Source organism: Trichoderma aggressivum (assembly GCF_033847375.1).
Source record: "Trichoderma aggressivum f. europaeum strain CBS 100526 chromosome Unknown scaffold_046, whole genome shotgun sequence".
NCBI lineage: Eukaryota > Fungi > Ascomycota > Sordariomycetes > Hypocreales > Hypocreaceae > Trichoderma > Trichoderma aggressivum.
In genome coordinates this window covers 170,716-184,208 of record NW_026946412.1, presented here as the reverse complement: position 1 = coordinate 184,208, position 13,493 = coordinate 170,716, and the positions used below count along the sequence as shown (strand labels likewise).

General features: G+C 55.0%; 3 protein-coding genes across 3 annotated transcripts; 1 reads left to right on the top strand and 2 right to left on the bottom strand.

Annotated features, from left to right (window-relative positions):
* Positions 1-4,217: 4,217 nt before the first annotated feature.
* Triagg1_8881 (uncharacterized protein) lies at positions 4,218-5,167 on the bottom strand (the record flags this gene model as incomplete). The annotated part of the gene is made up of 4 exons (XM_062903776.1): positions 4,218-4,387; positions 4,632-4,783; positions 4,844-4,929; positions 5,090-5,167. The coding sequence occupies 4 exons, from the start codon at positions 5,165-5,167 to the stop codon at positions 4,218-4,220; spliced, it is 486 nt and encodes a 161-aa protein (XP_062752181.1).
* Positions 5,168-8,634: 3,467 nt separating this feature from the next.
* On the bottom strand, positions 8,635-11,029 carry Triagg1_8880 (uncharacterized protein; the record flags this gene model as incomplete). The annotated part of the gene is made up of 2 exons (XM_062903775.1): positions 8,635-10,677; positions 10,979-11,029. The coding sequence occupies 2 exons, from the start codon at positions 11,027-11,029 to the stop codon at positions 8,635-8,637; spliced, it is 2,094 nt and encodes a 697-aa protein (XP_062752180.1).
* Positions 11,030-11,758: 729 nt separating this feature from the next.
* Positions 11,759-13,087, top strand: Triagg1_8879 (uncharacterized protein; the record flags this gene model as incomplete). The annotated part of the gene is made up of 4 exons (XM_062903774.1): positions 11,759-12,067; positions 12,131-12,586; positions 12,645-12,959; positions 13,025-13,087. The coding sequence occupies 4 exons, from the start codon at positions 11,759-11,761 to the stop codon at positions 13,085-13,087; spliced, it is 1,143 nt and encodes a 380-aa protein (XP_062752179.1).
* Between the last annotated feature and the right edge of the window lie 406 nt (positions 13,088-13,493).

Below are 13,493 nucleotides of genomic sequence, written 5' to 3'. Positions count from 1 at the left end.
AGTGAGTGAGACACAACCACAGGGGGGAAAGAAAACAAGAACATTTTCGTCGGGGTGAGATGAACCTTAATATAATTCAAAATGGGATGGGGATAGGATACGGTGTGTCTCTCGTGCGTGTGGCCTTTTCCTCATTCTTTCTGCGAACAGAGGGGCAAAGCGACGAGCAAAACTTGCCAACGGCGCTAGATCCCACTGGGGAAGCGCAAACGCAAGCAAGTACAAGTACAGGACAGGACGGGACTGAAAGAAGAAAGCAAGGCCTGAGATGCCCAGCGGGAGTAGCCTCTCAGCCATCCCAAGCTAGCATTAGAGAAACATCCGAGTGAAAGAAGGGGGGTGGCAGTAAAGGGCCGTACAGTACCGGACTCGCACTCGTAGCACCGCTAGAAGACGCTTGGGCAGCAGACGCCATGTACAAGTACGGGCCCCAGGAGGCGTACGAGTAGGTACGGATACAGTCAAGCAAGACGTCCATGGTTGCTGATGGCAGCTGGAGTCGTCGAGCTGGGGGTGTGGGATCATAGTGACCAGGCCAGTGCTTGCTGGGTGCTTGTGATTTGCCTCGCATGGCCTCGCATGGCCTCGCATGGCCTCGCATGGCATGGCATGGCACGGCATGGCATAGGATGCTGCCACTACTAGCTAGTAGTGGCAGCAAGCAGCAGCATGGCGGTCCTGTCGTAGCATGTCCGGCCGGCTCCATTTCCACGTCCATTTCCCACTCTGGCCCCTCCCTTCTTCCAGCTGGCGGGAAGCACCCTACCGCTGCCATGGGGTATCGGCGCCGGCAAGGACAAGATGCGGAATTTGGGTCGCGCCAAGCGAATGATCCTCTTTTGTGGACGACGGGCTGTGTTTTGCAGTAGCGGGCAGGGTTGCGGCCGACGACTGGCTGGGAACCATAGAAAAGAAAAAAGATTAAAAAAAAAAAGAAAAAAAAAAGAAAAGTTACCGCGGCATGTCGTCCAAACAAGGGCACAGCTGCGTACGAGGAGCCGCACTGCTGGTTAGCATCGCAAGGTATGCACAACAGGCATTGGTAATAACGGCACCAGACAAAGTACAGGATAGTACGAGCAACTCGTACAGTAGGCGCCAAAACCAGCAAGGCCCGGAGCCAGAGGGGAGTGTTTCGAGGCCCTGGCGGCACGACGGAGATCCCTGTTTTCAGCAGACAACAAGGCAGCCCGTTGTACTGACGGCGTCCCTGACTCGAGGGCTAAGCAAGCAGGCCTGGACTGGAACTTATTTGGGGCATGTTTCAGTGCTTCGGTACCGTCCCCGCCTGCTTGTGGTTTCGGTAGCGAGATCCAAGGAGGCCAGAGGCGATTTGCTTTGCTCTTAGCGGTGCCCGCAATCGGCGGGAGCTGGCACCCGGACAGCATTTCAGCTGAGGTGAGCCCTATCGAGACACCCTCGGTGCGAGTTGAGTCGAGTCTGTTCTGCCCCGTTGGCTGTTGTTTTCTTTTTCTGGATACACAGGCGCTGCTGACGAGGGACGATTGGTCAGAGGCTGGCCATGTGGCCGATCCGGGGGGCAGAGAGAGAGACTTGACGTTGATGCTGTGCTTCCCGAGAGCGAAGAAACGGGTTGAAGACAGGAGGACGATGGACTCTGTACGAGTACAGTGCAGGTAATCGCTGTGCCGTGCCTATTCGGGCAGGCCCAGGATTGCGAAAAGCGACACCATCCCCATCCCATCCCGTCCCATCCTCTGTCCGGGCTTCGTCTCAAGTCAGCACATGGCATGGCATGGCAATGGTGATGGATAACCAGAGCTGGGCCAATTTCGGGCACAAGATCAGAAGAAGCAGAAAAAAAAGAGGGGGCGGCATGCAGCAGCAAGAATGCGACCCCCTCAGTGTCAGTGGAGGTACGTACGAGCAGGTACGGGGTACTCGTAGGACTTCCATCAGTTCAATGTTTACCTGTATTAAGGTATCAATGCGCTGCAGTGTTTCAATCCACCTCAGTCTAGGTGCAGTACCAGTACCTTGCAGTGGGCGAGCCAGCGAGTGCAGGTACAATCGCCCTTTCCATGGATCAATCAGTGGCTTCCAGCCTGCCCGGTTTCCATTATGCAAGAGATATAGTACAGATATGGATACGATACAGGCAACAGGGCCCAGAGCGACTCGTGGCTTGGCGGCAGCTTCCGCGGCAGCACAGGTATCGCCAGCCGCGGCAGCTTGTACCATCTTGGTCGGTGTACCTACTCCGGACCATCAACACCTAGACGGCAGCTCGTATAAGGCCAATTTTGTGCTTCAGGTTGATTTTTTTTTTGGCCTTTTGCCTACTACTACTACTACCTAAGATAGGAGGTACTAATGTGTCTGTCTGCTTACGGGGGGACGGACTGACGGACTGACTTGTCCTCGCATCAAAATCTGCTTCTGTGGCTGACCCGGTCAAGCTAGACCCTGCTGAAAGCGTACGCGCACTGGCCACGGCGCATCTGGTGGCGTCCTGGGCTCCCGTCATCGGGGCCTGAAAGAGGCTCGATAGTTGCAGGTTGCGAAAGAAATTGCACCGGGTGGCACCGTAACTGGGCTGCTGGGCCATTGACTGACGTTGCCAGGCCTGTTCAAGTTGATGGTACATGTACAGCATGTACGGAGTACCTAGTAGCTTGAGGTAGGTGTTCCGAGTTCAAGTTAGCGCTGTGCTGAGGCTTGCATGCAGCGCTTGTAGCGGCAAGTACTTGGCGGGCGCTGGCTCGCCCGGGGCGGGAGCGGACAGGGAGTACATGTACATGCGTCTACTTGCCAGGCACGAGACCTGCCCAGCTGAAAGGCGCAGCCCTAACTTGGCGATCCCAGGGGGCCAGGCGTTTGATCATGTTAGTGTACAGACAAGGGACTGGACTCTCTTGCCACTGGGCGATGCAGCAGCCAGCTGTGCAGGAGGCGAACAAAACAAACAGCTGGAGAGTAAACAGGAAAGTGAGAAAACAACAACAACAACAAGATATTCTGGAGCTTCTTCCCCTCCATCCCCATCGCCGCCGGCCGGATCCCAGCGAGCGGGCGGGTGCCAAAGTGCGCCAGGAACCGGTGCGGTTTGCGCATTGAATTGGTTGGCAAATAGAGTTAAAAGTGCGTCACTTGCATGGCCCAAGGCAGCTGAAAAAACCTGGTGGGTGCGGGATATCGCGCGGGACATGGTGCGCGAGTGGTGTGGCCGTTTAAATTGCGTAGCCAATGCTCTGCCGGCTAGAAAAGCAGCATCGAGTCACAGGGACCGCGAAGATGCAGCAGCCCCGATATTTACTGCGAGATGCAAGCAGGGGGGCATCATGACCGACCATGGAGGTCCTAGGCCTACAAGCAGGATGGAGCAGGACAGCAGGACAGAACGAGGAGCTAGTGCAGGAAGAAGCATCGCATCGCATCCATCGCATCACCCTTCGTACGCTTCTCTCTTCTCGGCAAGATGCGGTATCTCGTACTGCACTGCACTCGTACATGCATCCGAGTTCCACGTTCCTTGTTGTTGCCCCCCCCCCCCCGTTTCCAGTATCCCGAGCTCTCTCTGTCTCCTCTCTCTCCTCTGTCCGGCAAGCAAGCATAATCGCACTAACACGCACCTCGCAACGTGCTTCGGGCATGCAGTTAGTACAAACAAACAACCCCCGAGGGCCGGAACATGGCCGTCCTGTCCTGCCAATGTGACAGATGGCAAAACTGCGCGCATGCGACCACTCCCGCGGCTGTCGGATTAATTAAGTCTCTCAGCCGGTGGATTCTCGCTCGTGATGCATGGATGCCGTCTGGGACACAATGACGCTATGGCCACGGTGCTCTGCTCTGCTCTGCTCTACTCTGCATGCATGTCTAAGGCAGCGTGTACAAGTACGAGCACCGTGCCGAACCGGACCATGCCATGCCATGCCCAAAGTATTCCGAGAACCCGAGCAGGCAGAAACAAAGAGGCACTCGCCGACTTTGAATCTCTGAATCAGGAAAGCCAACTATTGTCGCGTCCAAGCCATCCGAAGCAAGGCGTGGCTGGCTCTCCAAATCCAGAAAGTCGGTAGCGAATCCCGTCAACCAATGCTTCCGTTGCCACAGCCATCAATTTCGTTCGAGGCGGTACTCGTACCTGCGCGGTTGCGGTAGCTGTAGCCGTAATAGCGGTGGTGGTAGCGGTACTGTACAAGCATGAGCTCTTGATACCTGCCCAGCTGACCCGGCCTGCAAGACGCCGGCTTCTAGAACGCTGAGCCGTCGAGCTTCTGCCGATCTCCACTGCTGTGCGAGTACTTCCCGTCCCGGTATTGGAACGGCCGTCTCGAGATGGGCTCCTCGTGCTCCGTACTAATAGACAGGGTCCCAAAACCGACCCCAGGCATCTCGAGCGTATAGCAGTCGGGTATTGTACCTATACATGGAGTACTCGTACTAGACTGTGCGAATGCTACAAAGTAATCACCTCTGCTTCGTAAGGTTCTCAATGTACATACCGGGAATCATGTATGACTCTCCATGCGCCACTATGAGACGAGAAGAGACGAGACGAGGGTTCCAGGTTGGTTGAGGCATGTACATTACAGAGTGCAGGTCCAGGTATAGGTACAAGTGCAGTTTACTCTCGTCTCAGCACTTGCTCCCAGCAATGTACATACGGTAGGGCGCACTTTCCACTTTCGAGCCCATGACAGCTGATGCCTGCTCCTTCTCTCCTCGCCTCTCCTCTCCTCTCCTCTCGCCTTCCCTTAGTCGACTTGCAAGATTTTCTTCTTCTTCTTCTCCATCTCCCAGCTTCTTCTCCCCCTTGCTAGCAACAAAATAGTTGATCAACCTTTTCCACAGTGGCCAAAATCCTCTTCAGCCTCACCTCGGCCAAACAACTTGCACAAGCGCATCGTCGGCGTCCCGATCGATCTCAACTGAAATCCCGACTATTGAGGCATCGACGCTACGCTACGCACTCTGCTAGCCCGAAAGCCCGCCGTCCAGCGCTGCGGTTGGCCCAAGCAGTCGTCACTCGTGGGGCGGTAGACTTCTCCGTCCCCCAAACCAGACAGACGGCCAGACACCGCTCCCACTCGTCATTTCGTTTTCAGCTGGCCGTGGCACGAACCCTGGCATCCTGACCGCTGCGGCTCTGCAGCCAGACCTCCGTTTTGACGCACACTAGCATCACACTCCAAGTATGCATGTGTGGTAACTTGTCTTGAAGGGGTTCAAAGCATGCACGCCAGCATGCTAGCACCACCACGCCAGTGTTGCTCCAGACACCTGCGGCGCGGTACTATGTGTACAAGTATGTACTCGTACCTGTACAGATTGCGCCCACGACGCAGCGACGGGCTGCTTTCCCTCGACATTGCGGATACTTGTTCGTACAGTAGTCTAGCAATGCACCGCATGGATCGGGCATCAGCGGGCTACCTTTATTTGGGCAGTGTGTGACACAACTCTCGACGGATCAGCTTCAATCCGGCTCTCACTTGGTGCATTCTGGCCCTAGCTCTCCTCCTGCTCCTCCCCACCACGGCTGACCGTGATCGTGACCGTGCATCCGTGGGAAATGCTCCGTTGTATGAGCTAGGGACTCTTTTTGCCCTGCTTCTTCTCCCTGGTGCATCATGCCAGTCTGCTCTGTCAGCAAGTCAGCTTGGGCCGCCGTGCCATCAGCAGTGAAGGCGGGTGTGCCCAGTTCTGCCATGTCGCCAGCAAGACTTCGACTTGTTTTGTCTGTACAAAACCCCGACTCCTCCGTTTGGGGTGTTTCCGTCAGCCTTACAGCGATTGGGGTACCCCTCCCCCGCTCGTCAGCATGTTATTAACCTCCTCCTCTTCATGGTTTAAGTTGGCACGCTCCAGGGCTTTACCGCCTAGCTGCTGAATCTGGGCGTCTCTGGATGACATTTGTCGATTTTGCAGGCGCCATCTCGCGGTGCCACATTCGTTGCCAGCGCTAGCATGGGCGACGCAGCAAATCACGACTTGCAGACGGGTAAACCTCCTCACCGTCTGGGCCTCAACACACGCAGTTTAACTTGGTCTTGGTACGAGCCACCTGCATAGTTTCGCGGATCCCACCTTGACTTGTTGCTCCTACCCTTATGCTCCGCCAATGCATGGTTCTATTGGAGCAGAGTAATTGATACCCCGTACTCGGCGCCAGTCAAGCATGTATGCCGCGCTCAATTCGCCCCCAGGCCCTTAAAACTCTACCACATGATGACCTCCACTGCGTTTGTGCAACCGCAGACGAACCACTAGTCATATCCAGTCTCCATTGCTGGATGCCACGTCGGCTTGCCTCGTTGTTTACGTGGGGCAGAGAGCCATTACTTGATATCCAAAGCTATTTTCAGGTCGACAAGCATCTGCCTCTAAGCGATTAACACATTGTTGCGTTGCCTAGGGCATCCATTGGATGTGCCTTTGCTCTTTGCCACTCTGACGGTGAGAGTTCGTCCAGATGGCTACCGAAGTCATGCTACTACGCCCTTGTGTGGGGAGGTCTCAGGTTCATTGCTGCTGATATTGGTCCGGCTGAGTGTTTCTGTCCGAAATGTTGGTGGAGCCATCTGCAGGCTATCGGGCATCTATCCATGGTTCAGCTGCAATAGCTTTGCCCTTTTGCCTGACTACTACGTGGTCAAGATGTCTCTTATTATGTCGACACCATGGCATTGTTTCACGGATACGCTGCCTTTTCTCCCCTCCCAAGTGCCGGCATACGAGTGGCAAGACAAGGCCTCGTGAACTTGTGTTTCACCGCATTAGACCGCATGTTGGCACGGTCATTGGACTTTCACAAGCCAATGCACTCTGCATATAGGGTCCGAGAATCCTTATCAGACGTGCGAAAAACAGCAGCCATGCTTTCTGAGCCAGCCGTTAGGTAGGCGCCGCCGCAGAAGCTGAGACTGTAATTACACCGATTCGCCATGACAAAGCGATTGGACGCGGCATGATCATGTTCCGCAGCAACAAGGCACGGCAGAGTTAAATAAGATATGGCCAACCTCAGACGTTTATCGGTTGTACCTGACATGACTCGCTAGTTGTTCCTATGACGCCAATGCGTCGAGATGGCATTCGGAGGAGCAGCAATTGGCCTCGTTGCTAAGCGACTTATACGGCGAGGCATCATGGCGTCTAATGCTCGACCAGTCATCTCCGCCAGCTTACGGTGTATTCATACAGGCGCCCTGACTCAGCTGCTCACCTGACGCCCATACTATGCAAGCCGCCTGAGCCGGTCGCCGGCTAGCTCCTCCCTGAAGCGGTAATACCCAGTCCCACCAACTCCGGCAGACCCATGCCCGGGCCTGTGTCGTCGGCCTCTGGTGTATTGACTCGGGGCTTGCTATTTCCCATCATTCATTGGGTCTCCTTCGTCCTGATGAGGTTGGCACGATGGTGGTGATGCAGTCCTAGGTGTTTACAGATTTCACCCATGCTGCGGAGCCTATCGTTGTCGTTGCGGAACGGAATGTCATTTGCTCTTGTCGCCTCATAATCTTACGCGAGGAGAAATGCTTGGCATCTGGACGCCTGGCCATTTGGTTGGATGCGGTCCGAGCTGGCCGGCCACCGTCTCCGGAGAAGGCTGGACCAGTCGGGCCCGAGGTGGCCACCCGTTTCCCAAGTCAAGCCTAGGCCGCGCGCAAACACGGAAAGATTTCGATTTTTTTTTCCCGTGTCAGGTCCTATTCATCGCGCCGCGTATACGACATACGACATACGAAAGGCGAAAGGCTTGTCATGATCATGTATACCCATGGAAGCCATCAAGGTTGCATGAGGTGCCGTGACTCTATCCCCGGCGCACTCGGGCTCCACAGAACTCCCACCTCCGAATATGCCGGACCGAGGACCGCGGCCTGTTTTTTTTTTTTTTTCAACAAAGTGTTTCTTTTTTTCTAATCATCGCAGCACCGTCATGAATCAGTTGCACAACGCTTGTCACAAAATTCTATTCGCGTGCTTGATAAAGCCAGTCGATTCAGTAAGATATACTAGCGTTCCCGGCGAGATATCTGAAAATAGAGAAGGAAAGCCAAAGAGTATGTAAAAAAAAAAACTGTTAACCTCCGGCGCCGGATCCGCCCCCCACGAGTCGTTCCTTTAGTGCTATATGCGCTCCGCTCGACAACTGCTATATACTTGCTCTTACAAGAAAGATGACCAAGGTAGGTGACCACCACGTAAACCGTTAAAACAAAACGACGACGTCCTTTATAGAAGGCTCTCACTACCGCTAGTAGTTGGGCGGTAAGCTGCCCACCACCCTGACGCGGCGAAAGCACATATTCTGATTTCCCTCGGCTACTCAAGAAGAAGAGAAAGAGAGAGAGAGTAAGCCGGGGTAGCTTGATGACCTCTAAAAAAAGGTGACGGGTTTTCCAGGGATGTCCTTGGGAGAGGCAAAGAGGGAAAAGGGTGGAACTTTTGCGATTCAAGCGCGCGGCATTCTCTTCTTCCTCTTGACTCTCTCCCTCGCGCATCTCCTTTTTTGAGCATTTCGTCATCGTCTTGCCCATCCATCTTAATCTTTTTTTGGCTCTCAGACACACTCTCTCCGTGGAGGTGTGAGATGGGAAAAAAAAAAAAAAAAAAAAAGAAAGAAACATGGGGGACCAAAAAAAAAAAAGGTTTAAAAATAAATCACATAACTGCAAAATCCATGGGCTCACCCCCCGCTGTTGTCGACCCGTCCATGTCATGTACTTCGCGCTCCTCCTCCATCATGTCAATCAGGCTGTCGAGATTGGCGTCCAGGACCTCGCCGTCTTTGGAATCGAGGCAGCGCTTCAGCAGGCGGCGGTACTTTTCGATCTTGTCGCCGACGCCCACCATGCTTAGGGCGTCGACGTATTCCGTCTCTGCCTGCCGCTGCTCCATAAGCATCTGGCTGAGCTGTCGCGCGAGAGTAAGCCGTTCCTCGTAAGAGTCGTCCTGCATGCTGCTTGGGTTGTTGTTGGGGTTGCTGCTGCTGCTGCCGCCGTCGCCGTTCAGCTTGCTCATTTCGTTTTCGACCGTCTGGTGGATGTGCAACCTGTTTTGGTGGGTAATGAGGGACAGCACGTTGTGCCTGACGAGGTTAGCCTCGCTCATGACCTTGGCAGCCACGTCGTCTGGTTCGAGCTGAGCTTCGAGCTCCGTGATTTGCTGCCGCACGGCGTTCAGCTCGGCCTGGGTGTTTGTCAAGATGCGCCGGGCCTCGGCCTCGGCCACGTCCTTTTCGTGCCACTCCTCGTCATAGCTTTTCGCGAGCAGCTGAAACTTTTCCATAATGAGCGGGGAGATGCGCGACTGAACCGTCGTGGCCGCCGCTGATTGGAAGGCCAAAGGGGGCTTCCGCGCCTTGTCGCCCGCACCCGAGAAGGCGTCCCTAAATGTGGCGCGCCGCTGGGAATCCGGCGCAAAGGGAGAGGATGACCGCTGTGGCCCACGGTCCTTCTTTTGAGCATTGAGCTCCATGATGAGGTCTTCTGCGCGGACCCCGTCGTTGTTGGGAATGTCGGTCGAGGCATTGCGGCCCAGCAGCGCACGAATGCATTTCCTAGCGTTGCGCAGGGCAGCGAGGTGCAGCGCTGTGTTTCCGTCAGTGTCCTGCACGTCAATGAGCCGCTGGAAGGCACTCGGCTCCAGCGCCTCCTGCAGCTTATTCAGTATGTTGTCCAGGTAGTATCTCGAGCACGACGGGCTGTAGACGCGGCCGTTCTTCATGATGGCTGCATGGTGGATGACGGTGCATCCCTGGCTGTCCCTAACATCCACTGTCTCAAAGAGCTCCTTCATGACGGAGGGGAACGTCTGCTTGTCGTAGCAGTTTGTGAAGTTGACTGATCGCATGAATGGCGTCTCGCCGCGAATGTTGCGGACGGCAACGTCTGCGTTGAATCTCTTGAGCTGCTTGATCACGTCCACGTCGCCCATAGCGGAAGCCCAGTGCAGGGCCGTGTGGTTCTCGGCATCAATAAGCCAGTTGGGCTGGAAGTTTGGCGGCGGATCGGGCTTGACTGCTGGCTGCTCATTTCTAGAAAGTAGAAAATAGTCCAGAAGCTCGTCGCCATACACGGCGTGCTGCTGCTCTGTGAGATCCTGCAACTGCTCTTCTCTCTTTCTCTTTCGGTGACCAGTGGACATGTGGCCCATGTCGTAGCGATCATCATCGGCAACGTACGAGGCCGAAGCCACGGTGAGGTTGTCCGGCGTATCGTCCTCCACGCCAGCCATGACGCTCTCACTGTTCTCGTACTCTTCGACAACTGGCATGGCGGCTGCCGCTGCGTTAGTGACGCTAGGAGCCATGCCGGCGGCCTTGGACCTACCCGAATTCCATTTGGGAAGCGGAGGACGGGACTTTGGTGCTTTAGGCTTGCTGGCATGTCTGGGAGCGGGAGGAGGGCTCTCATTTCCTGGAACAAACTCGAAGATGGGCCGTATTCGGTCATAGACGCTGTGCCGCCGAGCGAGGGCCTCGCCGGCCTCCAGGGGAATCCATGTTCCCTGATATTTGCCGTAGCCACCCTGAATCTTTTCGTGGACATCCTTCTGCACGTCTCTTTCTAGAATTCTCGTTCGGGCGGGTTTATCGAAGCCCGCAGCTTTCAAGATGTGTGTTGCGTTGATCCAGTCATCGTGCCTCCTTCTCATGACATGTTCTTTTAGGTCGCCGCCGAATTGGAATTCGTAAACGGGAATCTAATGATGAGAAGGAATTAGTTTGTGTTGAGCAATGTAGGTGGTCTTTTTTCAATTTCAGATTAGGCTTTGCGGTGTTAAAGAAGTGAAAAGCAGAGAAAAGCAGGGAGGGAGAAGCTCTGAAGACGGCCATCATAGCTTCCCCCTCCCCCCTTTGCGATGGATGATGGGTAGCTTGATATATGATGGCTGGACATCTGTGATTCCCACGCCTCCATGCTCCCCAATTGAAGGCCTGTATCCAACAACCAAGCTTCCCGCACATGTTTGCCGCATCCAAGATTCACTGGGGATTGCTTACTCCACTGTACGTGGCACTGAATATGCCGGTACCTGCACTGGTCTTGACCATCTCTGCGATGGCGAATCCGACGCAAATATCAACAAACGAGGGTCGCGCGCAGGGTCAATTCCGGCAGGGCGAAGAGGCGCTCGCAGGTGAAGCTGCTACGGCACGAAGGAGTCGCTTGTCGGGGTCATGCACAGCGCTTTAGGCGTCGCCATACGGCAGATTGAGGAAGCTGGAAGCAAATTGTCACGTCTGCGACGCGGTCGGTGGTTGAGGAGACGCGGCAGACGCGAAACCACTTTAACAGCCTTTCTTGCCTGAGGCGCCACAGCCACAGCAAGGCGGCAGGCGGGCAGCCCCACGTGATGCGGGTGTGGCTTGCGCTTGGGCGGGCAACGCGGGCAACGCGGGCAGCTGGGCGGCGGGTGTGGCTGGTAGCTGAGCTCCATATCAGTCCCAGTCCAGTGATGTGCATTTAGCAGGGACGAGACATGGCCAATCACCCTCGACCACAACTTTACTCTGGAGCTGGTGAACCTGCAAGGCCTCCAACCCGACGGCAATCGTGAGATCCGACAAGGCTACCCAAGGCTGCCACAGAAGTGCCACAGAAGCTGCAGAACGTCGCCAATGCTGCGGACGCTGTGATCCAAGGGCCGGGCAACGCAAAGCAACGCAAAGCAGCGCAACTCTGTCCAGCAACCCCAAGTGGCGGCCACCAAAGGACGAAATTAAAGGGGGAGCAAACGCCGAGGAGGACGGCAACGACGTCTTTGGGCTCACGACGCCAAGATGACGGAAATACTGCACAATGCCCCAATCGTGCTGGACAACGGTTCGGGCACCATCCGCGCTGGTTTCGCGGGGGAGGATCTGCCCAAATGCTTCTTCCCCTCGTGGGTCGGCCGGCCGAAGCACCTGCGAGTCCTGGCCGGCGCGCTGGAGGGGGATTTGTTTATAGGGAACAAGGCGTCCAACGAGCTGAGGGGGCTGCTGAAGATCCATTACCCGCTGGAGCACGGCGTCGTGACTGATTGGGACGACATGGAGCGCATTTGGGAGTACGTGTATGGCGAGGGGCTCAAGACGCTGAGCGAGGAGGTTTGTGCACAAAAGCAACCACAACAGTGACGGAAGAGAGGCTGCCGCTGACACCTACCGCAGCACCCAGTTCTGCTGACAGAGCCTCCTCTGAACCCCCGGAGCAACCGCGACACGGCCGCCCAGATTCTCTTTGAGACATTCAACGTCCCCGCGCTGCACACGTCGATTCAGGCTGTGCTGTCGCTATATGCCAGTGGCCGGACAACAGGTATCGTCCTCGACTCTGGCGACGGCGTATCGCATGCGGTGCCTGTCTACGAGGGCTTTGCCATGCCCAGCAGCATACAGCGGATTGACGTTGCGGGCCGAGACGTGACCGAGTATCTACAGACGCTGCTGCGCAAGAGCGGCTACATCTTCCACACGAGTGCCGAGAAGGAGGTTGTTCGACTGATCAAGGAGAGCGTGTCATATGTGGCGCACGACCCCAAGAAGGAGGAGAGGGACTGGATCGGGGTGAAGCCCAACGAGAGCAAGTTTGCCGAATACGTCTTGCCAGACGGCCACAAGCTAAAGGTGAGTTTGGTGGCTCTTTTCCCCTACCACTCTTCTAGATACTGACTCTTTTCGATAGATTGGCGCTGAGCGATTCAGAGCTCCTGAGATTCTGTTTGATCCCGAAATCATCGGCCAGGAGTATCCTGGTGTGCACCAGATTGTGGTTGATGCCATCAGCCGTACTGATCTGGACCTACGAAAATCGCTCTACAGCAACATTGTCCTATCCGGAGGCAGCACGCTGACAAAGGGCTTCGGTGATCGACTCTTGACGGAGCTGCAAAAGCTCGCGGTCAAGGACATGAGGATAAAGATCTTTGCGCCCCCGGAGCGTAAATACTCTACATGGATCGGAGGAAGCATTCTCGCTGGCTTGAGCACCTTCCGCAAAGTAAGTGGCCCGTGGATCTGACTGAGCAAGTAGGATGTGCATTGTTTTACTAACAAGCGAGGTAGATGCTGGTGAGCATTGATGATTGGCACGAAAACCCGGATATTATCCACACAAAATTCACATGATTCACGAATTGGAAGCGGGCGTATCGGCATAAAGGAGAGCGAAAGTCGTCTTTTCATGTCTGGCTGCTTTGGGTCAAGAGAGCGCGCAGTAATATTGAACATTTCTCAAAGATGGGCCGTGGCTGACGCGGCAGGTCTGGCAAAATTTGCTCCGGTACCAAAGGAGACCAAAGAATTAATTAAAAAAAAAAAAGAAGAAGGGGAAAGAAGAGAGAAAAAGAATTGATGAGATTTCCTAGAGGTTACAAGTCAGCTGGTGGGTGTACAACTAATTTTCTTTTTTCTTTCTCTTCCTTCTTTCTCACGAAAACAAAGAACTTGGTTTATGATACAGAGACGGGAGGGATTCTTTTACAGGGAGCGAGCGGGCATTAGACCGAGGCAGTTGTAGGACTTTGTCTGATAT